At 37.6% G+C, this 26,926-nt stretch overlaps 1 protein-coding gene across 8 annotated transcripts in view; it reads left to right on the top strand.

Annotated features, from left to right (window-relative positions):
- The window catches only part of PCCA (propionyl-CoA carboxylase subunit alpha), a 452,191-nt gene that overhangs the window by 167,268 nt on the left and 257,997 nt on the right, over positions 1 to 26,926 (top strand). For all 8 annotated transcript variants that reach the window (XM_055244179.2, XM_055244183.2, XM_055244186.2 and 5 more), the window contains 4 exons: positions 4,266 to 4,344; positions 11,250 to 11,352; positions 18,465 to 18,559; positions 23,007 to 23,157. In XM_055244179.2, coding sequence (XP_055100154.1) covers positions 4,266 to 4,344; positions 11,250 to 11,352; positions 18,465 to 18,559; positions 23,007 to 23,157 — 428 coding nt within the window. The remainder of the gene's footprint in view (positions 1 to 4,265; positions 4,345 to 11,249; positions 11,353 to 18,464; positions 18,560 to 23,006; positions 23,158 to 26,926) is intronic.

Here is a 26,926-nt window from a genome sequence, read left to right as displayed (position 1 = left end):
GTAGATTTCTTTTCGGAAGCATTAGTGCCTCTTTTATTGTGTGGAAGAGAATAAGGAGTGGAGACTGTCTCTGTGTTGGAGGTGCAGTGTCAGTAGGGGAGTCATTTCTGTGTCTGGGGTGAGGTAAGGTAGTAGCAGTAAGCATCCAATGAGAGTACCTGGAAGGTGAGGAAAAACTTGGGAAGAGCACTAGAGCCTGATTTTTGTTTTTTTTTTTTTTAGAGCAGTCTCTTCTACTAGGACATTCACCTCCTTTTACGAGTAGAATTTGTATTTTGTTATGCTCTGTGTATTAGTCCATTCTCACACTGCTAATAAATACATACCTGAGACTGGGTAATGTATAAAGAAAAAGAGGTTTAATGGGCTCACAGTTCCACATGGCTGGGAAGGCCTCACAATCATGGTGGAAGGTGAATTAAGAGCAAAGTCACGTCTTAACATGGCACCAGGCAACAAGAGAATGAGTGCCTGCAGGGGAAATACCAGACACTTACGAAACCATCAGATCTCATGAGAACTCACTCACTATCACGAGAACAGTATGGGGAAAACCGCCCTCATGATTCAGTTACCTCCCACCGGGTCCGTCCCACAGCACATGGGGATTATTACATTTCAAGATGAGATTTGGGTGGGGACACAGAGCCATCCCTTAACCATTCTGTTTCAAACATATGTCAGCCGAAGGATACAAAATTAAACAAATACATTATAGACAAGAGCCAAGCACAAAAGTAAGTGCTCCAGCGGATGAGAAAATGTGAGAGAACATTAGTGGAAATTTCATTTCCAGATGAGGTAAGTGAGGGGTAACAAGCACCATCAACTTGATCATTTCTGATTTGTCCAGGAATGTCAACTTTTGACTAAACCTTTTTTTACTTCCACTTCCCGTTTACTTATCTTAATTAGAGTGGTAGGGACACAAGAAAGTAGGGATGAGGGACTGAACTGTTGGATATTATTTAACATTATCTGTGTGGATTATTCTTTTCCCTCCTCTTCAGATTTCTAAGTGTTGTTTCTCCATGGTGTGGTAACAGCATATATACTGCCTGAAATCTATTTGGCATAAGAAGTTGAGTTGAAAACCTTACTGTTACATTATTTCGGAATATAGCTCAACGGTTAGATTAAGAGTTAGTGTCAGCCAGGTTCAGTGGTTTATGCCTGTAATCCCAGCACTTTGGGAGGCCAAAGCAGGAGGATTGCTTAAGGCCAGGAGTTCCAGACCAATGTGGGCAATATAATGAGACCCCCATCTTTTAAAAAAAATAAAAGAAAGAAAATTAGCTGGGTGTGTTGGGGTGCACCTGTTGTCCCAGTTACTGAAGAGGCTGAGGTGGGAGGATTGCTTGAGTCCAAGAGGTCAAGGCTGCAGTGAGCCAAGATCACACTCTGCACTCTAGCCTGGGTGACAGAGCAAGACCAAAAAAAAAAGAAAAAAAGCGAGTCTAACTTGTATCAGTTTCTTCCTCCCTGCCAACCTTTTTCTGTTTGGCTTGTGAGATTTTGGTCAGGGAATCTTGCTTTCCTGGGTTATACATATTCACAGGTCTAATGCTGTGATGCCAGCAGCATTGGGAGACCACAATGCCTTATTATATATTGTCCTATTCTCTAAGGACTTCCCGCCTTTTCTGAACATCTGATAATTTTTTGTTGACAAATTATTTTATGTATCTTGTTTCCCCAGCTTGTTCCTTGTGAGCAAGAAAGATTTCCATGTCTTATTTTGAAATTCACAAATCACTGTATAGTCCACGGTCCATAGTAAATGACTAAAATGAGATTAGTACTGGAACCAGAAAAACTGCAAATTTCCTAATCCTCAGAGGGAACTGAATGTAGTGGAGATGTGAGCTGTCTCTCAGCTCTTGTGGTTTCCTGTTACATGGATAAATGGTTTGTGATGATGCATTGATAAAATATTTTTTTGAGAGGATGGGGGTAAAGATCTATTAAGTTGTTGTAAACCGGATTTTGCAGGTATACCAGTTTCAGATTTTTAGATTGGGCTTTTTCACTCCTCTAAAACAGGCTAATTCTTCTCTACTGATTGCATTCCGATTATTTTATGCTTGTTATTGTGAATGAGACAAATACCATTCTTGCCAGTCTCATGCAGGATTAAAACTCGTACATAAGGCCGGGCGCGGTGGCTCACGCTTATAATCCCAGCACTTTGGGAGGCCGAGGCGGGTGGATCACGAGGTCAGGAGATCGAGACCACGGTGAAACCCCGTCTCTACTAAAAATACAAAAAATTAGCCGGGCGTGGTGGTGGGCGCCTGTAGTCCCAGCTATTTGGAGAGGCTGAGGCAGGAGAATGGCGTGAACCCGGGAGGCGGAGCTTGCAGTGAGCCGAGATTGCGCCACTGCACTCCAGCCTGCGCGACAGAGCGAGACTCTGTCTCAAAAAAGCAAAACAAAAACTCGTACATAATCTCGTGCAGAATCAAGAATCAAAACGTGCACAATCTTCCATACTTTGTCCCCATCTATGTTTTCTATTGTGTTTTCCCCTACCATCCTGCAGATAACTCTGTACTTCAACTGAATTGTTTTAGTCGTTCCTTAAACTTGTCCTATAATCTCTGCCTCTGTTTTCCCCAGTATTCGTGCCTGAAATGTTCAAGTCCTGCTCATTCTTCATAGCATCATGTAAATAGCCTTTTCTTTGTTTTCTTTTTTGGAAACGGAGTCTTGCTCTGTCGCCAGGCTGGAGTGCAGTGGCGCAATCTCAGCTCACTGCAATCTCCACCTCCCAGGTTCAAGTGATTCTCCTGCCTCAGCCTCTGAGTAGCTGGGACTACAGACGCACACCACCACACCCAGCTAAGTTTTGTATTTTTAGTAGAGACGGGGTTTCACCATGTTGGCCAGGATGGTCTTAATCTCCTGACCTCGTGATTCGCCCACCTCAGCCTCCCAAAGTGCTGGGATTACAGGCATGAGCCACTGTGCCCAGCCTAAATGGCCCTTCTGATAATACACTTTTCTTAATTATTTTTCTCTCTACCTCCCTATGATCCTTTCTGTTTTGAATTGCCAGTGATAGAACTATTTGGGTCCTTCGCTTTTCTCTTCTTGGATTTGAAGGCTCCCAATGTAAGAGCATGTTCTGTATCTGTCTTCTCAGTGCACTGAGCATTGTTTCAAAAATACCAGCCCATATAAACATCATGAACATAAAAAAATTTTAAATTGAATTAATTGTAAAACACTTAGGAAGCAGGTGCCATTTTAACTAAGTTGAAGTTAAGAGTGATGTTTTGTGGTTTGGGGTTCAAAAGGTCTGTGACATTTGGCCTTCTCTTCCCTTTTCCTCTAAAGATCCTATAGCTTGAGTGGAGTGCCAGTAGAGCATCACAGTCCGGGACGGATCCTATAAGGGCTCACTGAGCTCCTTTTTCTTCAGAAAAGATCATAAACAAATGGCCCCAAACATAGGAGTATCTCTACCTTGTTTTTAGAAAACATCTAAAGAAGGGGACTTTTACACTTTCTTGATAAATCGTTATAAATGACTCTTGCTGTCAGAGATTTTACTGTATAATAACTAAATACTTAATCATGTAACTGATGACAATTTTATGAGTTTAAAACTTTAGCTGGAAGGGTCCTTTGTTTTGACCTTACTTTGTATTTTCATAACACCCTGTTAATGTACGGAACAGTGGAATAGCTTCTCCATTGATACCAGTGAGCCCTGGAGCTTCTGCTCCAGCACATAGTATCGTAGCCATGTTTGTATTTTCCCTGATACCATCATGTCAGTTCTTGCTAATAAAAGCTGTAGGGGTTCTCTGTGACTCTTCAGATGAAAATACCTTAAGTACCTGAAAATCACCATTTTTGAAAAAAGGGAATTTGTTATGCATGCAAACCTCAGTTTTGGAGATGTTTCTTGGTGCTATTATAAGTTGTTTCTTGTATCTTTGGTTACTTAATACTGTACTTCTGTTTTTGGAATCCACTGTTAATTTATGTATGTTTTCTTAGCTTTTATTACTGGGGAAAATGTTATGTTTATTGGTACAAGTACCCTTTTTTCTTTTAAAATGGTCACACTCTCATTTTTTAAATACATCATTACACTGGTGTTACTTTCCTGGTGTTATTTTCCTGACTCTAAAGAAAGGAACTTTTAAATAAATTAATTATTGTCTTCTGCGTTATTGAACATGTGGTCAGTTGTCATGTTCATACATCCCAATGATCAAAGTCTGAACTTCTGTCTAATTCTTCCCTGCTGTTAGGCTACCCTGTCATGATCAAGGCCTCAGCAGGTGGTGGTGGGAAAGGCATGCGCATCGCTTGGGATGATGAAGAGACCAGGTGAGAGGCTGTCCAAAATATACTTTTGATGAAAATTGCAGTTACCAGAGTTTTATTAAACTGACAGGTAAACAGATACCAAAAACATAATGGAGTAATTACAGTAACCATCTAATTTTTACACTTTTGAATGGGAAAAAGATTGAAATTGTGTGGAAACCTTCCTTATTTATATTTTGATGATGATTATCTTATTATAGAAAGGGTTTTACTATTTTAAACATTAACAAAGGATTTTCTTTTTGTTTTTACCGTATATTTTTAAAAATTACAGTCAGGATTCTATTTTCTGGGCAGAAATTACTAACATTTGGCTATATAATTCTGAATGTCATCTAGAGATTTAAACCAACTATATTTAAAAGCAGTTATAATTTCATTGAGACTTAATGTATTACCCCAGTATGTACTTGCTTTCCTTTGCTAGTGCATAAAAGTAGTGAATTACTTTGATAATTTTAGAGTGTGAAATATATTCTTTTTCCTTGAGTTTGAAATTACTGTGTCCTTTATATGGAATGCATTCTTATTATAATTTAAAATACTTTTTATGACCCAGTCTCAGAAGTTACACAGGTTTCCCTCCAGTGAACACAGCTTCTGCTCAAATTCAAGGGGAGGGGACTGAGTCTTCACTTCTTCATGAGAGAGTGGGCAAGATTCTTAGAAGAGCATGTGGAATGGGAGATACTGTTGTGGCCATCTTTGGAAAAGACAACCTGCCACAGCCCGTTTTGTGGGAAAGAATGGTATCATAAAGAAGTCGAATACAACTTAATAGTTTTGCAAGAGCTGTGTATTTTGTGGACTTCAATTTTTTTCTCATTGTTTTTCTGTTTTGCACAATACTTACATAGCAATTTCACTGAACGCTTAGCGCTTATTTTTCATTATTCATCTTAGGATCTCAGGTTTCTTATCAGTCAGTTCTCCAGGGCTGCTGTTAGTAACTTACTCTTTTATGGTGCGGATTACTCTTTATAGTTTCTTGGAAGTGAGGTTTGCTGTGCTGCTGTTGATTTATAAATTTTAATTTAGAGCTTAATATTTTGAGAAATCACTATATCCATTCATTTATTAGGCATCATTTTGTAAATAATTTAGCCCTTTCTTGGCAAGTAAATAGCACATTGATTCAAAATATGTTTATAAAATTAATAAAAATACATGAATAATTTTCTACTTAAAATATTACTCTCTTCAACTTGATAAATAAACCATCTCAGAAAACTTGTTGAGATCAACACAGGCGTGACTATTAGATTTAATAGTACAAGCTCCTCATTTTAAAAAGTTGCTCTATATCCCTTATTTATTTGGGAAAGTCAAAACTACCTAAAAAGGGAAAGAACAGTACTGCAAACATGCCTATGCTTGTCTTTTGGAGCCACTAACCATGAACACCGTGTCACAACTTATCCACCCCTGCTTTTCCTCTCTCCCTTTCGAGGAAATAATTGGTTTTTACATAATCCACAAAGATTTTATTTTTCAGGTACAGAGGAAAATTTAGTAGCTTAATTGCTTTATTCCTTTATCCTAAGGGGTGTCTTTTTCTTATAACATCTTTCCTATGTTTTTTGGGGGGGGAAGTAGCATCTGTGACTTGTCTTGGAATCTGTAGGACATCTGAAAGATTTTTTTTTAAAATGTAATTTTTTTTTTTTTGAGACAGAGTCTTGCTCTGTCGCCTAGGCTGGAGTGAAGTAGCACGATCTTGGCTCACTGCAATCTCCGCCTCCTGAGTTCAAGCCATTCTCCTGCCTCAGCCTCCCGAGTAGCTGGGACTACGGGTGCATGCCACCACACCCAGCTAATTTTTGTATTTTTAGTAGAGATGGGGTTTCACCATGTTGGCCAGGATGGTCTCGATCTCTTGACCTCGTGATCCGCCTGCCTCGGCCTCCCAAAGTGCTGGGATTACAGGCGTGCACCACTGCTCCCAACCTGTAATTATTATGTAGTAAATTTGAGTGAGAATTTTGAAGATTGTTGAAGGTTCACTTAGATACTTTTATAGTAATCTCTGGCTTTCTTTTCCCTATTCAAGTTTAAATGAAGCGTATGGCATGATTGGGAAATTGATTTGTGTCTATATTTTTGAATATCTCCACTAAGACTTTTGGCATTATGAGTGCAATTTCTGTTTTATTTTTGTATTCCTAGCATCTAAAATATATCCAGGCACAAAGTTCAGTAAATACTTATTGAATGAATGTATAATTGAATGTCACCAATGATATTCATAATAGAGTTTCCCGTGAGTTCTAAAATAGGTTGTTGGCGATGCTTTCAAACTTGCTGCTTATTTTATTTTGGTGGCTTTGACTTTTTACTTGTGGTATTCTGGGTTTAAATGCAAAATGAAAGCTCTCAATCATTATAGTGGAGGCAAACTGTAAATTGCTATATTTTTTCTGTTATTGTATCCAGTCTAATAAAAAGTTGATTATATGGTATTGAAAACTAATTCATTTTGCTTCCAGTTTCTTTGAAGTTTGCAGCCTCCTGAGATCTAAACTTTATTCCCCTAAATCAACAATGTAATGGAGGACTAAGAAAACCTAATACCTTTTCTCTGAGACCTGTGAGAAATAAGAGTTTTTTTGCAATGTTTTGAAATTTGTCTTCTAGTCAGTTTTACCTGCAGTGTTGTACAAAAACAAGCAAATTAGTTGTGTGTGTGTGTGTGTGTGTGTGTGTGTTTTGAGTTGGAGTCTCGCTCTGTTGCCCAGGCTGGAGTGTAGTGGTGCGATCTCAGCTCACTGCAACCTCCGCCTTTTGGGTTCAATTGATTCTTCTGCCTCAGCCTCTCAAGTAGCTGGGACTACAGGCGCACGCTGCCGCGCCTGGCTAATTTTTCGTATTTTAGTAGAGACGGGGTTTCACCATGTTGCCCGGGCTGGTCTCTAACTCCTGAGCTCAGGCAATCCACCCGCCTCAGCTTCCCAAAGTGCTGGGATTACAGGTGTGAGCCACTGCACTTGGCCGCAAATTAGTTCTTTCCAATATTTCTAGGTGGACCGTAGGATTAAACGATATTATTTTAAAGTTGTAATAATTAAAACGCATCTTAAATGTACCAACTTGGATTACTATATGAAGAGGATTATCGTTAAATTTTTCTATTAGTAGTCTGTCATCGCCAAAACTAGAAGCAGCTTTTGAGATGAAAAACCATCCTTTAAAAAAAAAAAGGAAGAACAGTCAGACTAACAAAACAAATAGAGCAATAGAGCTGACATTATTAAAGAAAACACAAAACAAGCAAATCACATCGTTTCTTCTTTTTTTTTTCTTTTGTAATGTATTTACTTTCCTTTCTGATTTTTTTTTATTTAGGTCTTCTCTCTTTTGTTCTTTTTATTTTTATTTTTATTTATTTATTTATTTTGTTATTATTATACTTTAAGTTTTAGGGTACATGTGCACAATGTGCAGGTTTGTTACGTATGTATACAAGTGCCATGTTGGTGTGATGCACCCATTAACTCGTCATTTAGCATTAGGTATATCTCCTAATGCTATCCCTCCCCCGTCCCCCTACCCCACAACAGTCCCCGGAGTGTGATGTTCCCCTTCCTGTGTCCATGTGTTCTCATTGTTCAATTCCCACCTATGAGTGAGAACATGCGGTGTTTGATTTTTTGTCCTTGTGATAGTTTGCTGAGAATGATGGTTTCCAGCTTCATCCATGTCCCTACAAAGGACATGAACTCATCCTTTTTTATGGCTGCATAGTATTCCATGGTGTGTATGTGCCACATTTTCTTAATCCAGTCTATCGTTGGTGGACATTTGGGTTGGTTCCAAGTCTTTGCTATTGTGAATAGTGCCGCAGTAAACATACATGTGCATGTGTCTTTATAGCAGCAAGATTTATAATCCTTTGGGTATATACCCAGTAATGGGATGGCTGGGTCAAATGGTATTTCTAGTTCTAGATCCCTGAGGAATCGCCACACTGACTTCCACAATGGTTGAACTAGTTTAGAGTCCCACCAACAGTGTAAAAGTGTTCCTATTTCTCCACATCCTCTCCAGCACCTGTTGTTTCCTGACTTTTTAATGATGGCCATTCTAACTGGTGTGAGATGGTATCTCATTGTGGTTTTGATTTGCATTTCTCTGATGGCCAGTGATGATGAGCATTTCTTCATGTGTTTTTTGGCTGCATAAATGTCTTCTTTTGAGAAGTGTCTGTTCATGTCCTTCGCCCACTTTTTGATGGGGTTGTTTGTTTTTTTCTTGTAAATTTGTTTGAGTTCATTGTAGATTCTGGATATTAGCCCTTTGTCAGGTGAGTAGGTTGCGAAAATGTTCTCCCATTCTGTAGGTTGCCTGTTCACTCTGATGGTAGTTTCTTTTGCTGTGCAGAAGCTCTTTAGTTTAATTAGATCCCATTTGTCAATTTTGGCTTTTGTTGCCATTGCTTTTGGTGTTTTAGACATGAAGTCCTTGCCCATACCTATGTCCTGAATGGTATTGCCTAGGTTTTCTTCTAGAGTTTTTATGGTTTTAGGTCTAACATATAAGTCTTTAATCCATCTTGAATTAATTTTTGTATAAGGTGTAAGGAAGGGATCGTTTCAGCTTTCTACATGTGGCTAGCCAGTTTTCCCAGCACCCTTTATTAAATAGGGAATCGTTTCCCCATTGCTTGTTTTTGTCAAGTTTGTCAAAGATCAGATAGTTGTAGATGTGTGGTATTATTTCTGAAGGCTCTGTTCTGTTCCATTGATCTATGTCTCTGTTTTGGTACCAGTACCATGCTGTTTTGGTTACTGTAGCCTTATAGTATAGTTTGAAGTCAGGTAGCGTGATGCCAACAGAGAGCCAAATCATGAGTGAACTCCCATTCACAATTGCTTCAAAGAGAATAAAATGCCTAGGAATCCAACTTACAAGGGATGTGAAGGACCTCTTCAAGGAGAACTACAAACCACTGCTCAATGAAATCAAAGAGGATACAAACAAATGGAAGAACATTCCATGCTCATGGGTAGGAAGAATCAATATCGTGAAAATGGCCATACTGCCCAAGGTAATTTATAGATTCAGTGCCATCCCCATCAATCTACCAATGACTTTCTTCAAAGAATTGGAAAAAACTACTTTAAAGTTCATATGGAACCAAAAAAGAGCCCGCATTGCCAAGTCAATCCCAAGCCAAAAGTTGTTTCTTATATTACTAGATGGACCATTTGCAACTTAAAGGACTGAAAGAATTTGGTTTCAGTATTGTACATTAAATACAGACATTTAGTCTTCAGATTAAGAGACTTTATTAAATATAAAAGAAATTAAAGCACAAAAATGAGCAAATTGGATAGTTATTTCTAATATTACTAGATGGACCATTTGCCACTTAAAAGATTGGAAGAATTGGCTTTAATGTTGTACATTAAATATAGGTATTTAATCTTCAGATTAAGAAACTTTATTAAATGTAAAGGAATTAAATTTTATATGCTGATTATATCAATGGATAGAAGGCAACATATGCTCAATTACTTTTAGGCAAGCAAGTTTGGGGTTTTTTTTTTATTGTGTGTTTTTTTTTTTTTTTTTTTTGAGAGAGAGTCTCACTCTCACCCAGGCTGGAGTGCAGTGACATAATTTCTGCCCACTGTAGCCTCTGCTTCCCAGGTCAAGCGGTTCTCCTGCTTCAGTCTCCTGAGTAGCTGGGACTACAGGCATGGGCCACCACACCCAGCTAATTTTTGTATTTTTAGTACAGGTGGGATTTCATCATGTTGGCCAGGCTGATCTCGAACTCCTGACCTCAGGGAAGCCACCGTGCCTGCCCAAGTTTGGGTTTTTAATGGATTGGTCAAAGGAGCCCTAAATATTTGAATAATAGGCATATTTTAATAGTAATGATTTAAATTATAGTTTGTGAACAAAATATATAAAGCAATAATTAGGTCCATATTTTTATTTTAAAAAACTATACTTTTATAATTACTATTTTTGATCAGTTTTATAGAAGATAAAATTGTAATGATCTGTGTGGGTGTGTGTGGGAGGCAATTGCATTTCAAGATGTGAATTTAAAATATTAAGCAATGTTCTTAAGAATCTTCCTATTGGATGTTCAGTGTCAATGAGTGTATTTGCTGTAGTTCCACCCCAGTCATGCAGGTCACTAGACCCTTTACATTTTTCTTTGCATCTTCTGACTTCTGAATCAAATAGATGTATTTTTATATTTTTGCTAGTGGAATCAAGGTATATTATGGTTGAAGAAATGGAATTAATTTTACTTGCTCTGTATGGTTGATTAAAATATCATATTTAGATTGGGCACAGTGGCTCACACCTGTAATCCCAGCACTTTGGGAGGCTGAGGCAGGTGGATCACCTGAGGTCAGGAGTTCGAGACCATCCTGGCCAACATGTTGAAACCCTCTCTCTACCAAAAATACAAAAATTAGCCAGGCATGGTGGCACACACCTGTATTCCCAGCTACTCGGGAGGCTGAGGTGGGAGATTCACTTGAACCCGGCAGGCAGAGGTTGCAGTGAGCCGAGATCCTGCCACTGCACTCCAGCCTGGGTGACAGAGTGAGACTCTGTCTCAAAAAAAAAAAAAAAAAAAATTGATATTTAGCAGTTGGTAAAGTATCAGCATTCCTGTTTCAATGGAAAATCTAGGATCTGAGAAGTTAAATAACTCATCCATGGTCACAGAGTTAGTGAGTGGAAAAGTTGCAGGTCAACCAAAATTAACTTAGTTATTTGTATATTGAATAAAGGTTTTTGCTTTTTTCAGAATAAGCCAAAATAAATATTTAATTGATTGTTTTCTTTTGTAATGATAACTGTTTGTTTTGTTAGTCTGACTCTTCTTCTCCTTCCCCTTCCCCTCCCCCTCCCCCTCCTCCTCCTCCTTTTTTTCACAGGGATGGTTTTAGATTATCATCTCAAGAAGCGGCTTCTAGTTTTGGCGATGATAGACTACTAATAGAAAAATTTATTGATAATCCTCGTCATATAGAAATCCAGGTTGGTACATTTAAGATGCTTTTTCATTATTATGACTTTAAAATAATATCGTTTAATCCTATTGGAATTATCTTTTCTTCCATTTAGAATGATTGTGAGTTGTGCCTTTAGAATCTGTTGTACTTTCTGTTAAAGTGCTAGGATGTTGATTGGGATTGGGAATGATAAAAAATCTACCTCCAAAAAAAAGCATTCCCAAGATAGCCGACCAGGCTAATCTCCTTCCAAGACTGGGCCATTATAGGGCATTTTTTAAAAAAGAAAAGTGCCTGACCTGGACTCCTGTGCTACTTCAGTTTACCAAATGTCCGTGTAGCTTGCTGTGACAGGTGTTCTGCTAGGAGCTGGTTGTATAGAGATCCATAAATCATTTCTTCTATTCAGTTTAAGATGTTAATCTTTAAAGTGGTTATGTAGGGGCATAGATTTTGGCAAAACAAAATGGGTTTTCTAAAATAAAACAGGGAAGAAGACAAGTCTGTTGAAGTTTTCATTTGCCTGTTGAAAATGCCTTCATGCTAATTTTATATATTATGACTATGAATTGATAGGTAACAGCTAAAATTGATAAAAACAAATGTCAAATTAGAAACAATGAATTTTAAGTATTTTTTTAAATCTTAATTTGGTGTGGAGAGAGAACCAGATAAATAAAAGGTTATTTGCTGACCTTATATTTTCTGACAGGGGCATGATATAAAAAGTCCTAGATTCTGTCAGTTTATTCTTTAAGTTTAATGGTCACTTTCATAGATATTATTTATGGGTGGAAAATCATCATTTAGATCCTCAAATTTTCTAAAGTGAGAAAAAATATCCAAACTTACCTAATCAGTTGGATGTTTTACAACATTGAACACAGTTTATTTCTGAGGCTAGCAGGCTTTGTTTTTGCCTTTTTAAAAAGATTTTCTAAATTAAGATATATGTGTGTGTATATATATATATATATATATATATACACACACACACAGTGAAATCCATAAATCTTAAGTGTACAATTCAAGACAATTTCTGTACACACACATCTAATTGTGTAACAACCATCCAGGTCTAGGTAGAGAATGTCCCATCACACCTCTTCCCAGTCAATCCCTACCTATGGCCGCCAAAAGTAACTGCTGTTCCTATCTGATGTCATAGATTAGTTCTTAAATTGCATAAATGAAATCCAGTGATGTACTCTGTCACATCTTCTTTTTCACACATCATTGTATCTTTGAGATTCTTCCCTGAGGCTCTGTTGTCCTTTGCTTCTAAGAATTGCTCTGTGTACATGTGCACAATGTGCAGGTTTGTTACATATGTATCCATGTGCCATGTTGATTTCCTGTACCCATTAACTCGTCATTTAGCATTAGGTGTATCTCCTAATGCTGTCCCTCCCCCCTCCCCCCACCCCACAACAGTCCCCGGAGTGTGATGTTCCCCTTCCTGTGTCCATGAGTTCTCATTGTTCAATTCCCACCTGAGTGAGAACATGCGGTGTTTGGTTTTTTGTCCTTGCGATAGTTTACTGAGAATGATGTTTTCCAGTTTCATCCATGTCCCTACAAAGGACACGAACTCATCATTTTTTATGGCTGCATAGTATTCCATGGTGTATATGTGCCACATTTTCTTAATCCAGTCTATCGTTGTTGGACATTTGGGTTGGTTCCAACTCTTTGTATAATAAAAAAAAATAAAATAAATAAATAAATAAATAAATATTTGTCCAAACCAAAATATCACCAACTTAGAATGAACCTCTGAGTTAAATAAATCTGAAATTTTATTCAGAAATATATTATTATTACAATTTTATTAAAAATTTCAGGAATCATCTTTTTAAAGTTTGACATTGAAGGCAAGAGATAACTTCTTTTCTTTCTTTCATTCTTTTTTTTTTTTTTGATGGAGTCTCGCTCTGTCGCCCAGGCTGGAGTGCAGTAGCGTGATCTTGGCTCACTGCAACCTCTGCCTCCCTGGTTCAAGCGATTCTCTTGCCTCCGCCTCCCAAGTAGCTGGGATTGCAGGCACCCACCACCACGCCCAGCTAATTTTGTATTTTTAGTAGAGATGGAGTTTCGCTGTGTTGGTCAGGCTAGTCTTGAACTCCTAACCTCAGGTGATCCACCCACCTCGGCCTCCCAAAGTGCTGGGATTATAGGCATGAGCCACCACGCCCAGCCAGCAAGAGATAATTTCTCGGCATCATCAGTTGCTAGATTGCATGTGAGTTCATTAGATTGTATGTATGTCATACGAAAGAGATAACTAGAAATTAAATGCAACTCTAAAAGTTTGTTTTGCAATGTTATAAATGTTAATGCACCAAACAATTCTACAAAGACTAGGATTATGTTATAATCTTATATCTGTTATTATATCTTGTATTGTTACTTAAATTTTTAAGTATTTATTGGCTTAACCAAATATATTGTTTTTCCTTAAGTTATTTAATTATTGCACTCTTCATTAATTCACTCAAATATTCACTGGCTGTTTACCTATTTTTTAATGTATTCCCTTTTTAAAAGCCAGGTTTATTGAGGTATAATTTACATACAACAAAATTCATTTCTTTTAAATATACAGTTCAATGAGTTTTGACACTGCATACACTTGTGTAACCACCACCAAAATCAAGATAATAGAACATTTCTGTCCCCCTGGAAATCTGCTTTTGCAGAACATGCCCTTCTCCTACCCTAGCTCTTGGCAACTACTGATCTGTTTTCTGTCTCTATAGTTTTGCCGTTTTTAGAACATCATATATTAGATAACCTTTTGTTTTCTAGCTTCTTTCACTTAGCATAATGCTTTTGAGATTCATCTGTGATGTAATGTGTGTCAATAGTTTGTTCTTTTTTATTGCTGAGTAATATTCCATTGTCTGGATATATCACAGTTTACTTATATATTCACCATTCATTGAACATTTGGGTTGTTTTCAGTTATGAGTTATTATAAATAAAGCTGCTATGAACATTTGCTTACATGAAAAAAAAAAAAAAAAGAATTGCTCTGTGCTCTCCCATTGTTTGACTCACCTGCAATTTATCCATTTTGTTATTAATGAATCTTTGGGTTTTTAGTTTCTTTATATTAGAAATAAATTGCTATGTCTTTTTATGAGCATATATGCATCTCTAGGATAGACTGAGGAGAGGTATTGTTGGATTACGTAGTAAGGTTATTTTTAGTTTTAGTGGGTACTCTGGTTGTACTAATACATACTCCCACCAGAAATACATGAGAGTTTACACTGATGCCACCCTTGCCAATGTGTGATATTTTCAATTTTTGAAAACATTTAGCCATATTAGTGGACTTACGATGGTATGTCTGTTTAATTTGCATTTCCCGGATAAGTAATGATGTTAAGCATCTGTTTATAAGTTTATTGACCATTTGAATGGCTTATTTTGTGAAGTGACTTCTCAAACTTTCATCCTTGCCTTCCTTTTTCAAATTAGATTTTTAAAAATTACTGGAGTGTCCGAGTTCTGTATCTATTTTGTTTATGAGTCCTTTGTCAGATGTATGTATAGTATATCCTTCTCCCTTCCTGCGGCTTGCCTGTTCACTTTGATAATAATGTCTTTCAAAGAACAGAAGTTCTGAATTATAGTGAAGTCAAGTTTAAGTCTACTTTGTGTACCCTAGTTAGCAGTTTTTTTGTTTTAGGTATGATATTTAAGTCTGTTACTCTCCTTTACTTATTATTATTTTGTTTGTTTGGTGTGAGGCAGGGTCAGAGTAATTTTTAAAATTCTGATATCCACTTTTTCCAGCATCATTTATTGCAGTGACCTTTTGTTGCAAATTAAGTGAGATTTAGTCATTGTCTTAACTATTTTGCTTTTACAATAAATCTAGAAACCTGATTTTGTAAGTGGTCTAAATGTGTTGTTTTTCTGCAGAGAGTTTTCATTCTCTTTAGGTTCTTTGAATTTCCATGAAAATTTTAGACTTCACCTGTCAACCTGTTCCCCCTACAGACACCTACGCCTACACCCACCCCCTCCCACCTCCACCTCCACTTCCACACACCCCATCTGATGGGAGATTTGTATTTGGGTCGTATTGAATCTAGAGATTATTCTGGGGAGTATTGACATCTTAACAATGTTGAATTTTCTTTCTTCCCTCCCTGCCTCCTTCCCTCTTTCTGACAGAATTTTACTCTGTCTCCCAGGCTAGAATTCTGGATATTTTGTGAAGGTAGACCAGATTTTCTAATAGATGGATGTTATGTACAAGAAAAAAAAATAAGGTGATTTTACGGTTTTTGCCTGAGAAATGAGAAGAATGGAATGGGCTTTTACTGAGATAGGAAAGACTGTGAGATGTGCTTGTTTTCAAGGGAGGAAATCAGGTTATAAAGTTGGACAAATCAAGGTTGAAATGCCCATTAGATATCTAAGTGTAGATGTTGAGTAGACAGTTGGCTATTTAAATCTGTAATTTAAGGGAGATATTTAGCTTGTCTTTCTTGTAAGATCCTAGGGGCAGAATTAATTTTGTCCTTCACTGTACTCCCCATCTAGCACTTGTTCACGCTAGTGGAAGACCACTTAGGTAGGCTGTTTTATCTTTAACTAGTTGAATTTCCTAATAGGCCATGAGGTCCTTGAGGGTAGAGAGTAGGTCTTACTCATTTGCTGTCCCCAGCAACCAGACCATTGCCTTTCACATTACTAATACTCAATAAATGTTTGTTATTTTGTGTTAAATAATTACATACCTAGATCAGATTTTTAGTTTATTTTATTTAGCCATGGCATACAGCCTGGGTGATATTTTTAAACATAAGTGAAAATGCCTCCCAGTAACTTAAATAGGCCACACAGATGTTCTCATATCTGATCTATACTTAGAAGGGTTTTTAGTTTACTTTTCTTTAGTTTTCACTTATTTATTTATATTAATTTCTGCACATGATAAAGGGTAATTAATAAAAGTAAGCATCCCTTTTACTCTATCTCTAAGTTCTCTAGTTTCTGTCCCTAAATGCAAGGACATTACTGTTTCTTGGCTATTCCTCCATACATAGTCTATGAAGTATATGTGTGTATGTCACCTGTTATTTTTCACATGAGCCATTATATACTATGTCCTTTCCACAATGAAACTGCACTGGCAGTGTGAATGGCACCTCTCTTTGTGGCGTAAACTAGTATTTCTCAACCAGGGCACTACTAGCATTTCCTGGGTTGGGTCTAGGGATACCAATAGGCTTGCATTATGTGACATTGTCTATTATAATAAAGCTTTTTCAGGAAGCAGTATAGCTTAGAGATTTTTCTACATTCAGTATGTGTAAACCTATAAAATTTTTTGAAAACTCATGATGCATTTAAGGATTAACTTCCCTTAAAAGCAGTATTTACTTATAATGTTTTCTGATTACATGGCTTCCTCATTTATTTAATGGAATAAATAATCAGCAAATCATTTTTGTTGAATGCCTAGTAAGTGCACAGAATTTTTAAAAAATGAACTGGGAGACCATACAGAATTTAGAGAAGAACAAACTCTTGATTCTGTATATGAATCTGATATTTTATAGTTGGAAATATTTCTGAGAATTCATGGTTATTTTGCCTTTATTTCTTGGAGACTGTCTACTTTTACTTTCTTGTCAACAAGAATTTAAAAAGAGGTTGAGAGTTATTTTAATGATTTCAAATAGTTTTAGATTTACTTCATGCAGCCACCTTGGAGTCTTAGAAAATTCCACCTTATTGGCATTTTGTTGCTGTTATGTTTTCCTTCATTGCTTGGAATCATTCTTGAGTTTCAGAAAGGGTTTGTTCCTAAAAATTAACTTTACAGTCATATGTTAACTATTTATTTTACATTTTACCAATTATAGCCATGATCTTTATTTGATTTTTTTCAGAAGCCATATAAAATATTAAGATTGATATTACCTGCTGTTTATAATGCACAAAGAAACAGAATGACTTGTCCAGAGAAGTTGCATAGCTGTTTGGAACTAAAATTAGTGCCTGGTCTTTTGGCTTCTAAAACAGATCTTACCTCTGTAAACCTAATATATGTATTCAGAAATATACATCAACTCCTTAAATCTGAAAATAGATTGGTCCATTTCTGAAAATCAGATGTTCTAGGCAAAAATTTTAATGAAGAGCTGCTTTTGAGTTTCCAGATTTAGCTGAAAAGATACATGTTAAATTTGAATTTCAGATTAACAGTGATTTTTTTAAATCGTTGTTCCATGTAAACTTGGGACATAGCTAGAAAAAAATTATTCATTGTTTATCTGAAATTTAAATGTAGCTGCGTATCTTGTATTTTATCTGGCAATCTCAGCTTATTTTCCATTATAGGCTGAATGTATCTCTTAACTGAAATGCTTGGGACCAGAAGTGTTTCAGATTTCAGATTTTTTTGGGTTTTGGAATATTTGCGTTTATACCTGCTGGTTGGGTATCCCTAATCTGAAAATTCAAAATGCTTCAGTGACCATTTCCTTTGAGTGTCATGTCAAAAAATTTCAGGTTTTGGAATATTTTGGATTTCAGATTTTCAGGTTAGAGATGTTCAATGAGTATCGCAAATGGGAAAAACTATTATGTTTGTATATTAACTCCAGACCTTTAGCAGTTTCCTAGAACAAAAATAAACCACAGTAAAGACATCCATAGATAAATAACAGATTACATATTGGATGGAAATGCATACAATGTCATTTCCCAATCAACAGACGTTTAATAATGTTAACATCAAGCAGATGTTTGTAATAAAGCTGTGGTGGCACTCCTCAGCAACACTGACATCCAGTGTTTGTCGCCTTCACTAACACTCAGTGTCCTTCACAAGATTTGTACGACTGATTCTAATGTTTTACTCATTGTATTTGAAAGGTGATATGAACACTTTTTCCTCAAATCTTTTTGATAAAAACGTTTTATTGAGCTTTGGAGTAATAAGTATAGTTTTCCTTTGTTAACATGAATCAAAATAATGTTTTGAGAGGTATGTATATACTATGAGGTTTGAATATCAAAAACCAAGAGATGTTGCATGGGGAAAATATTAACCATCATCTACTTTGTGGGTGTGGTTATATGGTTTTTCAAATGGTATTGCTCTTTCAGGTTCTAGGTGATAAACATGGAAATGCTTTATGGCTTAATGAAAGAGAGTGCTCAATTCAGAGAAGAAATCAGAAGGTGGTGGAGGAAGCACCAAGGTAAGTCTCTCCTAAGGAACATTTATAAAGCGGCTGCTTTTATGCATTTCATTCATTCATTCATCATTCACTGACTCATGCATTCAGAGACAGAGTCTCACTCTGTTGCCCAGGCTGGAGTGCAGTGGTGCAATCACGGCTCACTGCAGCCTCCACCTCCCAGGCTCAAGTGATCCTCCCAACTCAGCCTCTTACGTAGCCCGGACTACAGGCGAGTGCCACCATGCCCAGCTAATTTTTGTATTTTGTGGAGATGGGGTTTTGCCATGTTGCTCAGGCTGGCCTTGAACTCCTGGCCTCAAGAGATTAGCCCACCTCAGCCTCCCGAAGTGCTGGGATTCTAGGTGTGGGCCACTGCACCCAGCCACATTTCTTTTTTTATTTGTTTGCTTTATCGGCTACAATTGCACTAATGTTCATGTAGACTGTATTACTGCATATTTTTATAATTAAGAATTTGTTACTTGATTTCCTCAGTGCTTTAATGTGTAAAAGTGAGAGAATACTTGAAAAAGAAGTGGATTTTTATTAGAGGAGAAAGTTGGTAGACAGCCAACTGTGACTTCTGACTTCTGCAGGCTTCTAGGAAGTATGGAACCTGATGGTATTTCATGGGATTTCTGAGATACATATGCCTTCTAGACTTTCATGTTGGTGAAGCGTTCATGAAGTTGGTCCTGAATTTATCCTACCATGAAAGGCTTCTGGAGTGTGGTTCTTGGAAATTCCTTGAATTATCAGAGCCACTTTGGGTACTTCTCCAGGGCACCTTTCATGAGTTTGGTGTATGGGACCTCATTTCTCATTGATGCTAGGTTGCTATTTGTATATACTCTGGTATTCTCTTTGTTCTTAAAAATCCTCAAGTGAGTGTTCCTAGTAATTTTTAATTACCAGACACTAAGAAGTATAGCTTATTGTAGCTTTAATCAGCAGAGCTAGCATATCTTGATATAATGCCTATATAGTTTCTGAAAATAGTAAGTGAGAATGTGAGTATATTTTTAATCCCAGAGTAATGGTAAAAATTAAATTCTATTTTAGTTACATTGGTTTTTAAAAATATGGCATGGTGTATTAGTTTTAAAACATGGACCCCAAATCCTTTGCCATTTTTCTCTTTGAGCAGTGAGGGGAAGGATCATTGTTCCCTTTTCTTGATTTTGTGCTCTATGAATGCTTGACCCATAGACTACTTAGAAGTGATGCTGTGCCAGTTTCCAGGCCAGGCCAGGCCTTGGGAAACTGCCAGCTTCCACTTCCTGTTCTCATGGGATGCTTGTGCTTACACACCAGCCAGTTTGCTGTGAAGAACTGTGTAGCTTACATAAGATGTGGCCATCTAGTTCTCAAGGCCCAGGAACAGGATGTAAGAAGGGAGGAAGAAGAAAAGCCAAAGAGAATCCTCTTCCTGTGTCTTTAGGAAGATCCTGGAAGGTGCTGAAGCGAATTACTTGGTGTTGATCTGAAGTTAGACATTTAAGCTAGGGAGACTTGTAAATATCTTTTTCTTAAGAAACCATGTGCTGAGCTAGAACTAGTACTGTAGTACTGCAGTATGGAGGAAGGGGAAAAAGGATACCACTGGAACGGTAAGAGTCTTCAACACACGTCTTGCAATTTTCTGTTTCCTTGACTGATTATCAATTCCAATTCAATTAACATTCTGTTTTTAGTAAAAACCTACTCAAGTCTTACCTGGGATAGAAATCTTTCCCAGACTGGGAACCTTGAATCATAAAATGTGTTTGTTTTTTCTCTTTGTCTAGAAATATAAACTTTTCATAATGAATACCTTATCTACTTATTTAGAGAAAAAAAGGAAAATTTACAGCAATAGGAATCAAAATTAAAAAACTAGAACTCATCATTAATACTGACCTCATATGTATTTGTACACTGTGAAATGTTAAAATAAATGGAATGTGTAGTTTTCAGTTCCTGGAGTGAGAATCGGCTGGGCACAGTGGCTCACACCTGTAATCTTAGCACTTTGGGAGGCTGAGGTGGGAGGATTGCTTGAGCCTAAGAGTTTGAGACCAGCCTGGACAACATAGTGGGACCTCATCTTCACAAAAAAATAAAAAATCAGCTGACTGTGGTGGCATGTGCCTATAGTTCCAGCTACTTGGGAGGCTGAAGTGGGAGGATTGCTTAACCCCAGAGGTCGAGGTTGCAGTGAGCCGACATCATGCCACCAGATTCCAGCCTGGGTGACAGAGCAACACCCTGTTCTTCCCCACCCCACCAAAAAAAAATAAATTAAAAAAAAAAAAAAGAATCTACTAATGTGCTTTGAGGGCAATGCTAGCTAGGGTCACTCATATCTCTGGATATCTAGCAGGGCTTTTGAAAAGGGCAAGAGCAAGATCAAATAGGAGAAAGATAGAGTTTCACAGAGCTGCGCTGAGATTCTCCAAATGTTATGCTATTAATTATTAGTTGGGGTTTTTTTTTTTAGTTGCATTAATTTTGTCAGCCAATTATTGTTGAAATGTCATCTATGTCTATACATTAGGTTAATGCAAACTATATTATAGATAATTCATAACACTTGAACTCATTGATTTATTCTAACTTCACCAAAAGGGAGACAGTAGGAAGTACACTTCCCACCTGTGAACTCTTCCCCTTCCCCCACCCCAATCCAACTTGAATATATTCAAGGCTCTGAGTCTAACTAGCAATCTATATGAAATAGAAATGTAATATGAATGTGAAAAGACACCATGGGGTTGCATGCAGTTGAACCAAGAATGTGAGGAATAAGACAGTAAAATGACCAGATCCTTGGCCAGAAAATGGGGAAGGGGCATTACAGATTAAAAGAGTCTTAAGAGAAAAACCAGTCAAATGCAGTTTTGGATCTTATTTGGATCCTGATTCAAAGAAATCAGCTGTATCAAGATATTTATGAGATAGAGAAATTTGAATACCAAGTGGATATTAAATGCTTTTAAGGAGTTCTTGTTTTTTGTGTAGTTGTGTTACAGAAGGGTACTTTATCTCATGGAAACAGATATGTATGTTTTTACAAGTGAAATGATACCTAATTTGGGATTTGCTTTGAAAACAATAAAGGGTGGGCCTGGTGGAGCAGTGGGCAAGTAGCATAGATAAAGCCAGAGTGGCCATGTATTAATAATTGCTATATATTGGAGGCCGCTTCATGCAAATTTTTTATACTATTCCATAATAAAGCTTTTATAGCATGTCGTCTCAATCCTGCTCATTTGAGAATAATTTTAATCCACAAGTAGAAAAGTAGTTAATGTTTTGTTTCTCAGAGCCTTTCTTTCATAGAAGCAAAATCTGTGAAAATGCAAAAGTGGTTTGATGATATTTTTTGGGGGGTTTGTTGAAGTCATTTTAGCTTAACTTGCCTGCTTGAAGGTGGGTTTGGTATCTTGAAGCCAAACGTGCAGGATTTAGTGGATGTATTGCTGATTCTTGTTATTTGTGGCAGTTATGTTCTCTAAGGTCATCTTGATTACTGAATTAGTGAACACTGAATAATTGCTCCTAGGGGAAATACAGGGTTAGGTTCCTGCGAGCCTTTGCTTATAACATTTTCCTCAGTGGATTAATACATAATTTTGTTTTATGTATATTTCTCATTTAATATCTGTGGTTGATTCATTAACAGTGAACTCACAATCCTGGCCAACAAGACTATAACACATGCCTGAGTAAAGCTTATCCCACACATTTTCTCCAGGCAGTACTTCATGGCCTTCTTGCACATGGGAACCCCAGACAGCACCTAAGGACAATGCGTGTGGGCCATTTCACACCGTGAAATGACACACACACACACACACACACACACACACATGCAAAAAAGTGACACTAAATAGACCTTGAAAAGGATGCTTGTTATAGTATGAGCATTGAAACAAGAAGGGAGAGCATCACCTTGTTCAGCCTTAGCATGCTGGAGTCTCACATTTTTCACCTCTCTGCACTTGTTCACAAAGGACCATGAAAGCGCCTTAAGTATTGATTTTGGGGTTACAAATAAATTTCAGCAAGTAGGCAAATTTGTAAATATGGACTACATGAGCAATGAGGATTGATTGTGTATGTTAGATACTAAGAAGTTATTTTTCTCCCAGTTTTTGGCTCGAAGCAATTCTGAATATATATGTTAAATATTAGAAGTTGAAGAGTAGTTGTATATTTTGTAAATGGATTGAAGTTGCAGAATAATGTGAAAAGTTCAAATGTTAGTTTTATACAAATCTAAAGTTGACTTATTTAAGCATGTTATGCTTAATAATATAGTCAACATATATTATAAAACATATATAAAGCATATTTTGAATTCTTAAATTGGTATAGATGGTCTATATCTGAGTAAACTTTAAGAAAATATTTATGTAATGCACACAAAAGATGACTTGATTTTTGTCCAAAATGTAGACAAACACTTTTTCTGTATATGTAGCATTTTTTTGGATGCGGAGACTCGAAGAGCGATGGGAGAACAAGCTGTAGCTCTTGCCAGAGCAGTAAAATATTCCTCTGCTGGGACAGTGGAGTTCCTTGTGGACTCTAAGAAGAATTTTTATTTCTTAGAAATGAATACAAGACTCCAGGTAACGACAACTGTTTTTTATTCCTCTCCATGCCTCTGTACTTTACCCTTCCTTCTCCACCCCTTTTTGTTTTATAAATGTTAAAAAATTAACTCCATAAAGTGTTAAATATTTAGTTTTTATGCTTATGCTAAGACATCTGTTAGGAATGACGGATAAGTATCCCTGTAAAGTTCAATAGCTAGACCTCTGCTTTGTCACTGTTAATACTTTATGTTGGAAATACCACTTTGTTTTTTTCTGGAACCTTTCTAGATGAACTGTATTTGTCAGTGTGTATGTGCTGTTAAGAAAAATTACTCTAGATATTACAAATAGGAAGTGATTCAGTGATTGCAAAATCTTTGGAAGGATGGAGGAAGGAAGGGTACCCAGAGTGAACTTTGGGAGTGACTCCCACTGCTGTACCACTCAGCCAGGCTCCTACAGGAACCGGCACCTCTGCCACAGTGAGGAGGTTGAGAATCAAGTGGCTGCCCTTCGAACTGTTGGCTTTGGGGGACATACTTCCTTAGTTCTAACCAAATCTCAGGAAGCTACTGGCTTTGTAACTGGTGGCTTTATTTCCTTCCTTCTTCTCTTTTTTCTTTTGTTTAAATTGTGAACTATACAGAAACATACATAGAACACAGGTGGATAATTGAGAACGTATTATTATAAAGCAAAAATTAATGTAAACATCAACTGGGTCTAGAAATATTTACAAAACAGTCAGCTCTTTTTACACCAGCCTCATTTTCTTCTCCTTCTCAATGATTCTGATTCCCCCTCCATCTTCCTTAGAGCTGTCTCCTATCTGACTGACTTCTCAGAACCTTCAGTTTTCATATCATTCTTCCTTTGAATTACACATACCTAAGCAGCATTATTACTTTTGTTTGTTTTTTAAAACTATATTAATGGGATCATATAGTATTTGTTCTTTTGTGCCTGGCTTCTTTTTTCAGCATGGCATTTGTGAGATTTGTGCTATTTCATGGAACTCCTGTATGATACATTTTCTAAGAAAATGCCACTATTTCTTTATCTATTAGATTTCTGTAGATAGTTTATTTCCAGTTTTATAGAATTTGTGTTCGTTTGCTAGGACTACCATAACAAATGATCATTAACTGTAGCTTAACACAACAGAAATTTGTTCTCTTACACTTCAGGAGGCCAGAGTCTATCATGCAGGTTCCAGCTGAGTGGATTCCTTCCTGGGGCATTGGAGGGAGAATCCACTCCATGCCTCTCTCCTGGTTCTGGTGTTGCCGACAGTCTTTGGTGTTCCTTGGCTTTGGCAGCATAACTCTAATCCCTGCTGCAGTTGTCACGTTGCCTTCTCTCTGTGCATCTCTGTGTCCAGGGTTCCTGTTCTGTATAGGGACACTAGTCACGTTGGATTCAGGACCCTTCCCATTTAGTACGGCCTCATCATACCTGATTTCCTCTGCCAAGATCCTGTTTCCCAGTAAGGTCGCGGTCACAGGTTGTGGGTGGATGTGAATTTTGACAGGACACTCTTCAGTCCAGTACACCATTCACAAAACACATGTGACCTACAGAGATAAATAGATTAGTACTTGCCTAGGACTGGGGTGGGTGAGTGGGGGGATTATGGGCTGATGGCTAAGGGGTGGAATAGGACAGGAGAGACTGTGAGGAAGGCATACTTATGCCTGAAAACAGTGTCAACTCTTCTTCCATTAGGCCCTTGGGGGAGGGGGTGGGTGGGAGCGAGTGTTGAGTCACTGCAGGCAGGAGCTGGGTCGAGCTTAAGCCTTCCTGCTGTTTCCTGCTGTGGTTTTCTCACATGCACCAAGGGGCTGCTTGTGGGGTTTCTGCATGCCTGCTTCATCCTGAGCTTGAGGGCTTGCCTCTGACCCTGTGCTTCATGGGAGCCGTGTCTTCATGCCTGTGCCTCTTTCCCAGAGGGAGACTCCTGTGCCCTGGTTAGCCTTACCATGGGTGCAGGAGGGCTGTTTTCTGTTCCTGTGCCTTGGCGGTAGACCGTCCTTGTGTCCTTGAACTTTGAGGTGAGTTCAGTAGTGGCCTTCCCGCTCCCCAGCCGTCGGGAAGCTGATGTTCTGGGCTCCACGTGGATTTATACCTCTTTCCTGATGGTTATCTTTTGCGTGCTGTGGCTGTCTTCATGCTTTTACTCTCGACCTACCTGTTTGAAGACAGTTCACGTGTGCCTCTGTAAGCAGTGTATAATTTTTCAGCCCAGTTTGATGTGTTTGTCTTGTATCTTGACCGTTTGCTCCTTAGAAAGTTAACAGAAGATTTTGGCAGGGACACAAATCCAAACCACTGTGGAATTGGAGGAGGGACCTGGTGAGAGGTGACCGGAGCATGGGGGCAGATTTCCCCCTTGCTGCTCTCATGAGATCTCATGGTTTAAAAGTGTGTGGCACATCCCCCCTCATGCTCTTTCTCTCTCTCCTGCCACCATGTGAAGAAGGTGCTTGCTTTCCACCCTTTGCCTTCCACCAGGATTGTAAGTTTCCTGAGGCCTCACAGTCATGCTTCCTGTTAAGCCAGCAGAACTCTGAGTCAATTAAACGTCTTTTCTTCACAAATTAAAAAAAAAAAAAAAAGAAAGTTAACAGAAATGCTGGTATATTTGAGTTTAAATTTCTAATTTTTAAAAATGTTTTCTTCTTGTCCAATCTCTGGCCTTTTTCCTTTTTTTTCTTTCTTTTGCAGTATTTATCATTTAATTTTTTTCCTGTACAAGTTTGGGGGTTATAAATACTGCTGATCTTTTGGTAGAACCTCTATGTTACAACATACATCCTTAATGTATCAAAATCTGATAACAGTATCTTTTCACCTGAGCTGCTGGACTGACAAGGGAGCTTAGAACATTTAAAGTCCTTTACTGTCTCCTGAGTTGGGTACAATTATCCCCCAAGGCCATTTCTCTTATTATTTTAGTCATCATTCATTCCATTCCTCCCACATATTTACCTTTTCTTTGTCTTTGTTTCTGGTAGTTTCTTTTAGAGGTTTACTTGGGACAAACTCTTTTTGTTGACAGCCAATGACTTTATGTTGCCTTGTTCATGAAATGCGTTTTTGCTCTTCTTAGACATCTTGGCTGTGTGCCATGGCTCACCCCTGTAATCCCAGTGCTTTGGGAGGCTGAGGTGGGAGGATCCCTTGAGCCCAGGAGTTCAAGATCAGTCTGGGTAACATAGTGAGAACCTGTCTACCTGTCTGTACCAAAAAAAAAAAAAAATTAAAAATCTTAGTTTGGCCAGTATTTTTTTCAATTTATTGAAAATATTATTTCACTATTTCTGGTGAGACTTCCCCACTCATTCTGCATTCTGCTTATTTGGACATAATTGCTTTTTTCTTTTGGTAGCATTTATTTCTGTTTTTGTTAGATTTCCTTTAACTTTTTGCTGATTCACGTACATGTATACGTGGAATTCATTGAATATTTTGTCTGTAGATTAATGTCTTTTAATATTTTTTTGGAAATTCTCCACCATTATTACTTCTGGAACAATCTCACACACACAGATGAATAAACGTATAACTTTCATTTTAGACCTCCTTAATATATCTCTTGTGTTTCTTATGCTCTTTGATATTTTTCATCTTTTTTGGATAATTTCTTCTGTCTTTCTTACCTTCCCTTATGCTGTATTTAATTAATCAATCACCCATTGAGTTCCTGATTTCAATTGTTTATATTTCAGTTCTGAAATTTCTATTTGGTTCTTTTAAATGTATGATTCATTGGTTTTTATCTTTTCTTGTCTCCTATTTGAAT

Source organism: Symphalangus syndactylus, chromosome 15 (assembly GCF_028878055.3).
Source record: "Symphalangus syndactylus isolate Jambi chromosome 15, NHGRI_mSymSyn1-v2.1_pri, whole genome shotgun sequence".
Classification (NCBI taxonomy): Eukaryota; Metazoa; Chordata; class Mammalia; order Primates; family Hylobatidae; genus Symphalangus; species Symphalangus syndactylus.
Note: the sequence above shows the minus strand (reverse complement) of the source record. Positions and strands in the feature narration are given on the sequence as shown.